General features: G+C 45.1%; 2 protein-coding genes across 4 annotated transcripts in view; one reads left to right on the top strand and one right to left on the bottom strand.

Moving 5' to 3' along the window:
* Positions 1–4425, top strand: part of LOC128701838 (UDP-glucuronosyltransferase 2B1) — an 83134-nt gene extending 78709 nt beyond the window's left edge. For all 3 annotated transcript variants that reach the window (XM_070099792.1, XM_070099790.1, XM_053795762.2), the window contains one exon: positions 4210–4425. The gene's annotated coding sequence lies outside the window, so the exon portion shown is untranslated. The remainder of the gene's footprint in view (positions 1–4209) is intronic.
* Positions 4426–5707: 1282 nt separating this feature from the next.
* Positions 5708–14869, bottom strand: part of LOC128701836 (heme-binding protein 1) — a 63965-nt gene continuing 54803 nt past the window's right edge. The window contains exon 8 of the mRNA XM_053795758.2: positions 5708–5844. Coding sequence (XP_053651733.2) covers positions 5775–5844 — 70 coding nt within the window. The 3' untranslated portion in view covers positions 5708–5774. The remainder of the gene's footprint in view (positions 5845–14869) is intronic.

The following is a 14869-nucleotide window of genomic DNA, read 5'->3' as shown; positions in this document are numbered from 1 at the left end:
GTTCTCCCGGACTTACATGACAGTGATCATTTCCCAATCATTCTTACTTCCCCTTCATATTCGCCACCTCTTCGCACCCCACGCTGGCAATTTAATCGGGCAAATTGGAACCTTTACTCACACCTGACTGTTTTTAAAGAGGTTCCTTCTTCGTCCTCCATCGATGAGCTTTTACACCTCTTCTCGTCCTCCGTTTTCACCGCAGCTTCTCATTCTATACCCCAAACTTCGGGCAGGCATTCTCAGAAATGCGTGCCTTGGTGGTCTCCTGCTTGTGCTCGTGCAGTACGTTTGAAACGCGCTGCATGGGGCAGGTACCGGTACAATAGAACCACAGAGCGACTCCTTGATTTTAAACAGAAGCGTGCGATCGCTCACTGTGTCATCCGTGACGCTAAACGCACTTGCTGGCGAGATTATGTCTCCACCATCACCTCTGCTTCCTCTATGAGTGCAGTCTGGAAAAAAGTACGAAAACTGAGTGGTAAATATTCTCCTGACCCGGCTCCTGTTCTGCGGGTTGCCGGTGTTGATATAGCAAACCCACTAGATGTTGCCAATGAAATTGGCAATCATCTGGTCCATATTTCTCAGGGACTCCATCTATGCCCCTCATTTCTTTCCTCAAAGTCTGCCAGAGAGTTAGCACCCTTGGACTTTTCTTCTCTCAGAGAAGAACAGTATAATGTGCCTTTTACACTTCAAGAACTGGAGGCAACACTCTCAGCTTGTCGATCATCGGCAGCTGGGCCCGACGACATTCATATTCGTATGCTACAACATTTACATCAGTCAGCCCTTGCAGTCCTATTACGCCTTTACAATCTTATTTGGTCACAAGGAGTTCTTCCACAGCTGTGGAAATCCGCCATTGTTCTCCCTTTCCGCAAACCAGGCACTACGGGACATGAAACCTCCCACTATCGTCCCATTGCTCTTACCAGTGCAGTTTGCAAAGTAATGGAACGTCTAGTAAATAGACGTTTAGTGTGGTATTTAGAGACACACAACAGTCTCTCCACTCGTCAATATGGCTTTCGTAAGGGACGTTCTACCATAGACCCCTTACTGCGCTTGGATACGTATGTTCGTAATGCCTTTGCGAATAACCACTCAGTTATTGCCATATTTTTTGACCTTGAGAAGGCATATGACACAACTTGGAGGTATAATATTTTAGCCCAAGCCCACTCCTTAGGCCTTCGAGGCAATCTACCATCCTTCCTTAAGAACTTTTTAACTGACAGGCATTTCCGTGTTCGGGTTAATAATGTGCTCTCCCCGGACTTTATCCAAGCTGAAGGTGTCCCCCAGGGATGTGTTCTGAGCACAACACTTTTTCTCCTTGCTATTAATGATTTGGCCTCTAGTCTTCCATCAAATATTTGGTCATCACTCTATGTTGATGACTTCGCTATTGCCTGTGCAGGCGCTGACTGTCACCTCCTTACAGTTTCTCTCCAGCATGCAGTCGACCGTGTTTCCAATTGGGCCACCACGCATGGGTTTAAATTTTCCAGCACTAAAACCCACCAAATCACTTTCACTAGACGCTCTGTCATCTCCGATCATCCTTTGTACCTCTATGGCTCCCGTATCCCTGAACGTGATACAGTCAAGTTTCTGGGCCTCCTCTTTGATCGTAGGTTATCCTGGAAACCTCACATTACCTCTCTGAAGGCAACTTGTCACAGCCGGCTGAACCTTCTTAAAACCCTTGCTCATCTTTCGTGGGGAGCTGATCGTCGAACCCTCCTTCACCTACATTCCACCCTTATTTTATCGAAACTTGATTATGGTGACCAGATCTATTCAGCGGCATCTCCTGCTACTCTCTCTAGCCTTAACCCCATTCATCACCAAGGATTACGTTTATGCCTTGGTGCTTTTCGCTCTTCCCCTGTCGAAAGCCTCTATGCAGAAGCGAACGTTCCATCCTTATCCGATCGCCGTGATGCCCATTGCCTGCGCTACTATGTACGCTCTCATGATCTCCGCAATCCTTCCATTTATAGAATGGTCACTGATATTAGTAGACATTCTTTATTTGTTCGCCGCCCCTGCTTACTCCGTCCCTTCTCTCTTCGCCTTCATTCGCTCTTGTCTTCTCTTCAACTACCGCCTTTCTATGTACATGTAGCATCTCACTTTTCCCTACCCCCCTGGGAAGTTCCAGCTGTTCGAGTCTGTTCTTTCTCCCTCCCTTGCTCGAAAGCCCAACTGTCTACGGTCGCTTCCCGCTCTCTTTTTCTTGACCACTTTCACTCTCATTCTCATGCCATTGCTGTGTACACAGATGGCTCTAAGTCTTCTGACGGCGTAGGATTCGCAGCAGTGTTTCCGGACAGCATCGTACAAGGGTATTTACTATCTTCGGCTAGTATTTTTACTGCTGAATTATATGCCATCCTTACAGCACTTATCCGTATTGCATCTATGCCTGTGTCATCATTTGTGGTTGTCTCAGACTCCCTTAGTGCTTTACAGGCTATACAAAAATTTGATACACCTCACCCCTTAGTCCTCCGTATCCAACTTTGGCTACGCCGCATCTTTACCAAGCATAAAGATATTGTTTTTTGTTGGGTCCCTGGTCATGTTGACGTACAGGGCAATGAACAGGCAGACACTGCTGCGCGGTCAGCAGTACATGACCTACCAGTTTCTTATAGAGGTATTCCATGTACGGACTATTTTGCTGTAATATCTTCCCACCTTCACACCCGTTGGCAACAACGTTGGTCTACTATGCTCGGCAACAAACTTCAGTCTATTAAACCGAGTATAGGTTACTGGCCGTCTTCTTATCACCAGTGTCGAGGTTGGGAGACTACTCTCTCCCGTCTTCGCATTGGCCATACTCGTCTTACTCATGGATATCTCATGGAGAGGCGTCTTGCTCCTCTCTGTGAGAATTGCCAAGCTCCATTATCAGTCAGCCACATTCTGTTGGACTGCCCACTTTATCAACGAGCACGCAGAATTTACCTCTGTCGTCGTCTTCGTCCCGCTGCTCTCTCTTTACCTTCCCTTCTCGCTGATGGACCCACCTTTCATCCGGACTCTCTCATTGACTTTTTGACAACGACTGACTTACTTCACAAATTCTGATACTTTCAGCCCTTTCTACTTGAATCTCTTGCTACCCTCTACCCCCGTACTATCCCCTGCCCCGCTGTTTTCTGTAACCTGCTGATCATCCCCCCTCCCTTCTGCCATCCAATTCCCTTGCTTCCTTCCCTACCCTGCAGCGCTGTATAGCCCTTGTGGCTTAGCGCTTCTTTTTGATTATAATAATAATAATACCACCTGGAATCCAATATGTAGCCTCCAGAGATACACTCGTCACTCCAAAGACATCACAAGCCACCCCCTGGGAGACCAAAGAGGGTTTGGGACATCCCCTGATGATCCAGATTCCACAGCAAACTAGACTACCACCAAGGACCTCAGTGGAATGGGACGGGCAATAATACCTGTCCCCCAACCTAAGAGCTAGAATTCCTGAGAGGAGGACCCCAAAAGTCAAAAGTAGGAAAGGGAGGAGAGGGAAGGGAAGGGGAAAGGAAGGATGGGGTAGGGAAGGGGGGGGATTGGGGGTAATTAGGTTTAGTCAGAGGAAGAAGAAAGAAGGGTCCAAGTCCTCAGACCAAAAACCTCTTCACTGTGCCAAGGATTCCCCCTTAAAGAGGATCTTGAGTAACAATTTGATTTTTCACCAGCTAATAATTTTAGGAGTTTGAAGCACTTCTGCAATGCATAGGACAACACACTTCACAACATGCCTCTTTAATGTGACCCCAACACAATTAGAGTATCAGTGATGAAGTGGCATACACACAGCAGTGTAAAAGCACCTGTAGTGTTAGCTCAGAGTGAATATGGTGCAGGATGGACATGGGATTCACTCACTCAGTACCAATGATTGTTGGCCAATTAATTTAACCAACAGGTACTTGAGGTCCAAAGCTTTGAAATTAAAGATAACCAGCCCTTCAAGGGGTGCACCTTGATGCTAGCAAGTTCTTGTAAGGAACTGAAGTTACCCTCTCCTTGTATCAACCCTCTCCTTGCATCAACCCTGTTCCCCAAGTACTATATGGCCCATTTAGTTTAGTGACCCTCTTCTTTCATGATTTCTTAGACTAAATCATTAACAAGACACTTGTGGGTAGTAATTGAAAATATTAATCTTAACTTATTACCCAGGAAGATGTGATCATTCTGGAGATGTGAAGGTACCACAGGAAGTGAAACAGGTATCACAGTTGAAGGTGCCACAGGTGGTGGTGATACCACAGGCAGTCACCAAGCTGATGGTACCACAGGGTGTATAGTAGATATCAGAAGCAGTCAGATGCTGTGGGTGATGAGGTCCCACACATGGTGAGTAAAGTACCACAGGTGGCAAGGTACTGCAGGAAGTCAATCAGGTACCACAAGAAGAGGTAGTATAGGTGGGGAGGTACCTCAGGTGAAATGAGATACCAAAGGGATTAAGTAAATGTACAATGTAAGATGTATTAAATTTAATTTAGTAGCCATATTTAGGTAAAATAGATAAATTAAACCGTGATGTACAGCCCTCGGGTTAAGCGCTTTGTTTTGATTGCAAAAATAATAAACTAAAATCACTGATTATAATGCTGCATAAGACAGCAGTGAAGGGACTTGAGCTAGAGTTCGTCACGGCCACGCTAGCTGGAGATTCGTCTGTAAAAACTTGCATTTGTGGTCACAGAGGTGCCTGTGCTAACTTTCCTATGGTGTAGAAATATACCTAGTTGGATGAATCTTTTTGTGGCTAGCTGGTCTAGTGGCTAACGCGACGGGCTGGAGTTTTGAGACTCTATGACCGCGGGTTCAATCCCGGCCGGGGGTATGGTTTATTTGCAATCGTGTCATTACGATTTCTTGAGTCAAGACAGCAGCTGTAAGATGCTGGTGGAGAGATATTGATCTGAGGAACTGGACCTTTCTCTGTTTCGGGTCTAATTTCTTTCCATCCTTGTGGGTTTAGCACTTTGTTTTGATTGTTATAATAATAATACTTCCCATTCCAAATTGCTGTATGATCCACCAATGAGAGTTTGCTTCCTCCCTGAACATTATGATATAAGGCAGTTGGTCCCTATTCAATATTTTTATGGTCATGTTGAAGTACCAAACCTATAGTGATTACACAGCTCCTGGGTAATACCCCTTGAGAGAAGTTCCTGAATGCTAGTGAGGTACTCTTGAACCAAGAAATTAGACCTGACCTCCCCTCCCCTTTCTTGGATTGAACCTGATTACCTTCCATATTCCCATACACTGTATGACCCTTAATGGTTCTGTATCCTGCTGATGTAATAATAATAATGGGAAATTGAAAACAATCAGGTGCAGTTCCAGCAGGCTCTAACTCCTTGGATGAAGAAACCTTCACCAGCATCGAGCTATCCCTTTTAAAAGCCTTAGTTTATAATAGTAGTACTGTATTATCAGTACAATTATAATCAAACAGAAGTGCTAAACCTACAAGGGTCATATATTATCAACACAAGTGCTAAATCCATATGGGTCACACAGTGCTGTAACCTACCTATAAAGAAAAAATGATTTTGACTTAAAACTGAGCTAAGAATGTTAGTAGTGGGGCAGTAGTAGAAAGAGTGGTGGTATCATGGTATGACAATACAAGTGTGTTCTCCCCACAAGATAACCAACTGAGGAGAGAAATATCTTCTCTATTCTCTTTCATCCTCTTTGTTTTCCCTGTGGCAGATGACCACTTAGTGCTTCCTTGTGAACCATACCTCATTACGTCTGTTTTCCGTCTTCATGGGGGCATCATAGGTTGCCCTGGAAACAAGAAAAGGTGTAAAATGAGATACTTTTGTTTATTTTAGTGTAGACATTGGATATGCTATTTACTGTTGTTCAAGGGAAATACTTTTAAACATTTTAATATTCTTACACAATACTTGTAGTTTATCCACTGCAGCCATCACCCTTCCTCAGTGGGAGATGGCTGGAGTGTTAAAAATTATTTGAACTCTAATTAGCACTTTTATGATACCATTCAGAGACCAAGAACCATGACAAGGTTTGCAAATACAAAGTGAGCACATTCTTAAGGAATACATTCACTATTCCTACAGATATGATTAAAAGATTACAAAAATGTTTGGTATATAAGGAGTTTTGCATTGTTCCACACCATAAGGTGTCCATGTCTGTCTCGATGGATAGCACCTGCATTGTTAGTGTTGTGGGTTCTGCATGCATACTAGTCCTAGAATTCTCATGTTGATACTCTGTGCCATTACACATACATACCATTTATCACATCCTGTAGATGGGATTGCATAAACTCATTTTCATGTGAGAGCTTAACCCTTTCAGGGTCCAGACCCCCAATCTGAAACTTGTTCAGAGTCCAAGAATTTTACTCATGTGCAAGTTAATTGTTCTACCATATTGTATTACTACCACTACTACAACTTATATCACTATTACTACTACTACCACTAGTATTGCACCTCACTCTGAGCCTATATATACCCTCTGTGTCCATGTACTGTTTGTAACAGCTTGACAAAGCTCCTGGAGAGCGAAACGTTGCCACAATAAAAATGGCACATTAGTTGCACTTGTGTCCTTTTACTTTACAATTTTTTTTCTTATTTTTTCTTGTGAAATGGTAGAGAATCTTTTTCTGAAGGTAATAAAACAAAAAGTATGAAATTTGATAGAAAATTGATGAAATTACGATTCGCAAACTTTGCTGCGTCAGCGATATTTACTCATCGGCGATTTTGCCCACTTTGACTCCCATTTTAGGTCAATTACATTATTCCAGTTGACCAAATTCTTAGCTATTTTGCTAGTATTAATTCTGTTTTATTGATTGAGCACAAGAAATCACCCAATTAACTACTACAACTACCCAATAAAGTGATTGGAAATTGGTAATTTGGCCAATTTCACAGTTTAAAATATTCCAATTTCAAAATAGGGTTCAGAATAAACAATGCAGGTATTCCTGGCACTAAAATAACACTTCCTCTGTTTATTAGTTACATTCCTAGGCTTTACAAATGAATTCCACTTTGAATTTTTAAACACACCAAAAAATAGATTTACTGTTAGGCAATATTGTATAAATAATATCAGTGCATTCATAAATGCACATTAGACCTGCCAGCTGACGTGTAATGGATGCAAGACGTCATTTGTTTACTCTTGAACATTGGCAAAAATCGAACATTTCTGCTACTTTGAGCTCAGTTTCATGCCATTTTCAATACTAAAACCAATCAAAATCATCTCTATTTCTGTAATATAGCTTCCATTCTATCAAGTGAGACCAAAAAACCGTGAATATAATCATGAAAAACACACAAAAATGCACTGCAAAGTCACTGTTTTAATTAAAAAACACAGTCTTTTTTTTTTCTCATGCACTGCATGCTGCAGGATTCGTTTTATATGGTTCACGCTTACCACACAGATGTATTCTCTCATATTTAGGACCAAATTTACTGCTGACAGCTTATCTGAGTGAGCTGAGCTCATGGCATAGAATTACGGTTTGGACCCTGGCTTAATTAAAAGCCGTAGAACTATGGGATGGACCCCTCAAAGGGTTAATATATACCTCAAAACCCCCAAAACACTGAGATGGATAGATGAAGAATTTTACCTAGAGGGGGGTATACCACTACCACCATCACAAAAAGCACTTAGCACCATTTGTGTCCTGATATTAAAAACTATTTATGATTGTTAGACTCATTAGGCTTCACCCTCTTCAAGGGGGGCTCCTTGGCGTGGTGAAGAGGCTCTTGGTCTGAGGAATTAGCCCTGTCGGTCTTCTTCCTCAGACCGAACCTAATTACCCCCCATTCTCCCCTCCCCTATCCCATCCTCCCCATCCTCCCCTTTTTCCATTCCTCCTCCTCCTCCTCACCCCTCCCTTTTGCCCTTCCTCTTTTTAGCCTTCGTGATTTCTCCCACAGGCGCGCTAGTTCCTAGGTAGGGGAAAGGACACCGGGGTCCATCCCATTCCGTTGAGGTTTCTTGGCGGTGGCGTAGTTTGCCGTGGAATCTGGATTGCCTAGGGATGTCCCGATCCCTCTCCGGTATCCCGGAGTAGCTTTGGGTGTCTTTTGGGCGACGGGTGTATCTCTGGAAGCCACCTTTCGGATTCCGGGGGTGGTGGCTGAAGGAGGTATGCTTTGTGGCGGATATCCGGCCGCCCTCTCTTTTGTCCACCGAGGTAGCTTGGCAGATGTGAGGTTGCTATCCCAGATTGCTGGTTTACTGGCATGAAGGGTAGGGTATGGCACGGGTTCCATGCTGCATCTGCGCTACTAGCGGTGTCGAGTCCTCTTGGGCGCGGAGGGAGATTTCTGGCCCTTTCATTCCTCCTAGGAACTATCCCTCCCCGGTCCCCCCTTTTTTTTTTCTTTTTTTTATTTTTATTTTCTTTTCTTCTTTCTTTTTTTTTTCTTAAAAACAAAAAGAAAGAAGTAACCTAACCATGGCAGCCCTAGTCCATGAACCTGGTACCCCCGGGCCCCTTCTTGATACCGCACCCCGTTCTGACCCCGCCTCGTCTTTGGACCACTCTTCAGACATTCCTCATGCCTCTGTACCTATTGCCGGTGCCGTTTCCTCACCCGCTTCAGGTACTGAGGCCTCGACTGACTCCTTCGATTTATCAGACCTTCGCTCTCCTCTGACTATGCTTCCGGCCTCTCCCTCTACGGTGCGGCAATTTTCAAATCGCCGACCCGTTCCACGTCGGACCAACTCTGGTCCCACGCCTAAACGTCAACGACAATTACCTGCTGATGATACTTCTCCACCTTCACCTTCTCGTTCTTCTCAGAAACGATCGACACGTCCTTCACTACCTTTCCACGCTCAGTTTCAGACTGAACAGTGGACTAAATTCTTCACTTTACGACCAACTTCCTCTACTGCCTATCTTTCTGACCATAGTATTGGCAAGGCACTCCTACGCCATGTTGGTAAAGATATTTCTTTTCATGCTCTTAAGAGCGGTACGCGCGTCATTACCGTACAGAATGCTACCCAGGCTCGTGAGCTCTCTCGTCTTTCCCATATAGATACTGTTCCTGTCACCCTTGAAAAACATCATTCCCTCAATTCTTGTAGTGGTACCGTTATTCTGCCCCATACCATAGTTCAACAAAATTTCCAGACATGTGGCACCGACATTCTAGAACAGCTGGAACTCCAAGATCTCCCAATCCTCAAGGTAGACACTTACGTTCTTCCTGCCCGTGGGCGGAGACGATACCCTAGCAATGTGGCTCGTTTAACTTTTGACAGCCGAGAACTCCCATCCTCCGTTTATATAGCAGGACATCGGTTACAAGTTCGAAAGGTGATCCCTACACCACAACAGTGTAGAAATTGCTGGCGATTTGGCCATCCAGCGAAATATTGCAGATCTATCGCCGAATGCCCAGTCTGTGGTGCCGATGACCATTCTAATACGTCTTGCAATCGATCTCCCTCTTGCCTTAACTGTCATGAGACTCACCCTTCGTACTCTCGCCGTTGTCAGGTCTATTTAAACGAGCGGGAAATCCGTTACCTCAAAGAGACAGAAGGTCTCCCTTATGCCATGGCAGTTTCTCATCTCCGCCTCCAAGGGAGACTCCCACGTGTTTCTTATTCCCGTGTTTCAAAACGTCCCCCCACTTCTGGTATCCCATCTTCTACACCCACCTCTGTGGTTACCTCTCCCATAATCACTCCTGTATCTAATCCTTTTGCTGTCCTCGGCTCAGACGTCCCTACTTCAACGCCTCAGTCTAATCTCGCTTCTTCGAGTTCTCTCTTACAAGCCTCAGTATCGACGAGACCTCGTACGACACCTCTTCCCAATCGTCCCTCTACTTCTCAAAAGTCAAAAAAAGGTCCGGTAACACCTCCTACCCATCTTCCACCTCCTCATTTTACCCTCCCTGTCTCTGTCCCTAGTTCTTCCCCTCTCACTGGCTCAGTTACAAGTGCAGAGGTTCACCCTCCTCCTCGTAATGTACCTTCCTCCCCTGTTCCCTCCCAAGTTTCTTCCTCTTCTGCCACCTCCCAGGTTCCTGTCTCTTCTGTCCCCTGCCACGCTTCTCCAGTTCCCTCCACCCTTTCGCCCCCCCCCTACCTTGGTACAGTCCAATACAGTTCCAATCTTTACTCATCCTCCCCCTACCATTCCCAATATTGTCTCCCATACGACATCTCTGAATTCCGAAACACTTGAAGCAATCTCTGAATATATTGCAGAGACCAAACCGTCAATGGACACTGATCCACCTTCCGCTCTTTCTCTCTCCTCTGCTCCATCTGCGCAACTCCTTTCTTCACAGCGCACCGTTCCTTCGCTGCTTGAACATTTTCCACTGCCTCCGCATGTGGACTTTTCTAACCCTTCTAGTCCGTAGGAACCCTTACCTGCGGATTTCAAGTATCTTTATCATTGCCAATCATGGCCTTTTTACAGTGGAATATACGCGGCCTCAGGGGTAATCGGGGTGAGCTTCAGATGTTACTCTCCCAGTTTGCCCCTGTTGGTGTTTGCTTACAGGAACCAAAATTACACTCTGCTGTTATTTCTCACATCTCAGGCTATAATTTATTGTATTCTTCAGATCCTTTTCCTGATGGGACCTTTAATGAAAGTGCCCTTCTTCTCCGCACTGATATTCCGTACCATCAGCTATTTATTCATACTTCGCTGCATTACACAGCAGCTCGTATCCACTTACATAGGTGGTATACGCTCTGTTCTTTATATCTCTCTCCTTCTCGGGCATTATCTATTCCGGATTTTGCCTTCCTTGTTTCGTCATTACCGCCACCGATTCTGTTACTTGGTGATTTTCATTTCCTCTGGGGAGGGTCTCATTGTGATTCCCGTGGAATTCAGTTAGAGGCTTTTCTTGCCACCCACCCCCTTCATGTTTTAAATACAGGTACTCACACCCATTTTGATCCTCGGACTCATACTCTCTCTTGCATCGATCTCTCAGTTTGCTCTTCCTCCGCCGCATTAGACTTTACTTGGTCTGTTCTCCCGGACTTACATGACAGTGATCATTTCCCAATCATTCTTTCTTCCCCTTCATATTCGCCACCTCTTCGCACCCCACGCTGGCAATTTAATCGGGCAAATTGGAACCTTTACTCACACCTGACTGTTTTTAAAGAGGTTCCTTCTTCGTCCTCCATCGATGAGCTTTTACACCTCTTCTCGTCCTCCGTTTTCACCGCAGCTTCTCATTCTATACCCCAAACTTCGGGCAGGCATTCTCAGAAATGCGTGCCTTGGTGGTCTCCTGCTTGTGCTCGTGCAGTACGTTTGAAACGCGCTGCATGGGGCAGGTACCGGTACAATAGAACCACAGAGCGACTCCTTGATTTTAAACAGAAGCGTGCGATCGCTCGCCGTGTCATCCGTGACGCTAAACGCACTTGCTGGCGAGATTATGTCTCCACCATCACCTCTGCTTCCTCTATGAGTGCAGTCTGGAAAAAAGTACGAAAACTGAGTGGTAAATATTCTCCTGACCCGGCTCCTGTTCTGCGAGTTGCCGGTGTTGATATAGCAAACCCACTAGATGTTGCCAATGAAATTGGCAATCATCTGGTCCGTATTTCTCAGGGACTCCATCTATGCCCCTCATTTCTTTCCTCAAAGTCTGCCAGAGAGTTAGCACCCTTGGACTTTTCTTCTCTCAGAGAAGAACAGTATAATGTGCCTTTTACACTTCAAGAACTGGAGGCAACACTCTCAGCTTGTCGATCATCGGCAGCTGGGCCCGACGACATTCATATTCGTATGCTACAACATTTACATCAGTCAGCCCTTGCAGTCCTATTACGCCTTTACAATCTTATTTGGTCACAAGGAGTTCTTCCACAGCTGTGGAAATCCGCCATTGTTCTCCCTTTCCGCAAACCAGGCACTACGGGACATGAAACCTCCCACTATCGTCCCATTGCTCTTACCAGTGCAGTTTGCAAAGTAATGGAACGTCTAGTAAATAGACGTTTAGTGTGGTATTTAGAGACACACAACAGTCTCTCCACTCGTCAATATGGCTTTCGTAAGGGACGTTCTACCATAGACCCCTTACTGCGCTTGGATACGTATGTTCGTAATGCCTTTGCGAATAACCACTCAGTTATTGCCATATTTTTTGACCTTGAGAAGGCATATGACACAACTTGGAGGTATAATATTTTAGCCCAAGTCCACTCCTTAGGCCTTCGAGGCAATCTACCATCCTTCCTTAAGAACTTTTTAACTGACAGGCATTTCCGTGTTCGGGTTAATAATGTGCTCTCCCCGGACTTTGTCCAAGCTGAAGGTGTCCCCCAGGGATGTGTTCTGAGCACAACACTTTTTCTCCTTGCTATTAATGATTTGGCCTCTAGTCTTCCATCAAATATTTGGTCATCACTCTATGTTGATGACTTCGCTATCGCCTGTGCAGGCGCTGACTGTCACCTCCTTACAGTTTCTCTCCAGCATGCAGTCGACCGTGTTTCCAATTGGGCCACCACACATGGGTTTAAATTTTCCAGCACTAAAACCCACCAAATCACTTTCACTAGACGCTCTGTCATCTCTGATCATCCTTTGTACCTCTATGGCTCACGTATCCCTGAACGTGATACAGTCAAGTTTCTGGGCCTCCTCTTTGATCGTAGGTTATCCTGGAAACCTCACATTACCTCTCTGAAGGCAACTTGTCACAGCCGGCTGAACCTTCTTAAAACCCTTGCTCATCTTTCGTGGGGAGCTGATCGTCGAACCCTCCTTCACCTACATTCCACCCTTATTTTATCGAAACTTGATTATGGTGACCAGATCTATTCAGCGGCATCTCCTGCTACTCTCTCTAGCCTTAACCCCATTCATCACCAAGGATTACGTTTATGCCTTGGTGCTTTTCGCTCTTCCCCTGTCGAAAGCCTCTATGCAGAAGCGAACGTTCCATCCTTATCCGATCGCCGTGATGCCCATTGCCTGCGCTACTATGTACGCTCTCATGATCTCCGCAATCCTTCCATTTATAGAATGGTCACTGATATTAGTAGACATTCTTTATTTGTTTGCCGCCCCTGCTTACTCCGTCCCTTCTCTCTTCGCCTTCATTCGCTCTTGTCTTCTCTTCAACTACCACCTTTCTATGTACATGTAGCATCTCACTTTTCCCTACCCCCCTGGGAAGTTCCAGCTGTTCGAGTCTGTTCTTTCTCCCTCCCTTGCTCGAAAGCCCAACTGTCTACGGTCGCTTCCCGCTCTCTTTTTCTTGACCACTTTCACTCTCATTCTCATGCCATTGCTGTGTACACAGATGGCTCTAAGTCTTCTGACGGCGTAGGATTCGCAGCAGTGTTTCCGGACAGCGTCGTACAAGGGCATTTACTATCTTCAGCTAGTATTTTTACTGCTGAATTATATGCCATCCTTACAGCACTTATCCGTATTGCATCTATGCCTGTGTCATCATTTGTGGTTGTCTCAGACTCCCTTAGTGCTTTACAGGCTATACAAAAATTTGATACACCTCACCCCTTAGTCCTCTGTATCCAACTTTGGCTACGCCGCATCTTTACTAAGCATAAAGATATTGTTTTTTGTTGGGTCCCTGGTCATGTTGACGTACAGGGCAATGAACAGGCAGACACTGCTGCGTGGTCAGCAGTACATGACCTACCAGTTTCTTATAGAGGTATTCCATGTACGGACTATTTTGCTGTAATATCTTCCCACCTTCACACCCGTTGGCAACAACGTTGGTCTACTATGCTCGGCAACAAACTTCAGTCTATTAAACCGAGTATAGGTTACTGGCCGTCTTCTTATCACCAGTGTCGAGGTTGGGAGACTACTCTCTCCCGTCTTCGCATTGGCCATACTCGTCTTACTCATGGATATCTCATGGAGAGGCGTCTTGCTCCTCTCTGTGAGAATTGCCAAGCTCCATTATCAGTCAGCCACATTCTGTTGGACTGCCCACTTTATCAACGAGCACGCAGAATTTACCTCTGTCGTCGTCTTCGCCCCGCTGCTCTCTCTTTACCTTCCCTTCTCGCTGATGGACCCACCTTTCATCCGGACTCTCTCATTGACTTTTTGACAACGACTGACTTACTTCACAAATTCTGATACTTTCAGCCCTTTCTACTTGTATCTCTTGCTACCCTCTACCCCCGTACTATCCCCTGCCCCGCTGTTTTCTGTAACCTGCTGATCATCCCCCCTCCCTTCTGCCATCCAATTCCCTTGCTTCCTTCCCTACCCTGCAGCGCTGTATAGCCCTTGTGGCTTAGCGCTTCTTTTTGATTATAATAATAATAATAATAATAATTAGGCTTCACCATATAAACATCAAAGCTGGGGATCCATGCAATTCCATGCACAGACTATGATGAATACTATGTAGGTGAAATAATACACAACTTCCAGACAAGAATTCTAGAAACGGTATGTTTGCAGAACAAACAACAATGCATGTATCATCCAGCAAAGACAGTCAAACCTCATGGTCAACCAGACAATCCATAGGAAGGCCTTGCCTAGGGCTAGGCTGTAGGAAAACTGACAAAAAAGGTCAGTTATTTAAACACAAAACCCCAAAAAACAGACTCAGGGCACCTCCATCATTTAACTCCCCTAGCACAACTACAAGTGATCTGCCAAGATCTCCAAAAACCCATCCTTCCCCTCCTTAGTCAGATCTACACCTCAGTATAAGAACATAAGAAAGGAGGAACACTGCAGTAGGCCTGTTGGCCCATACTAGGCAGGTCCTTTACAATCCTTCCCACTAACAAAATA

This window comes from Cherax quadricarinatus, chromosome 69 (assembly GCF_038502225.1).
Source record: "Cherax quadricarinatus isolate ZL_2023a chromosome 69, ASM3850222v1, whole genome shotgun sequence".
Taxonomy (NCBI): domain Eukaryota; kingdom Metazoa; phylum Arthropoda; class Malacostraca; order Decapoda; family Parastacidae; genus Cherax; species Cherax quadricarinatus.
Note: the sequence above shows the minus strand (reverse complement) of the source record. Positions and strands in the feature narration are given on the sequence as shown.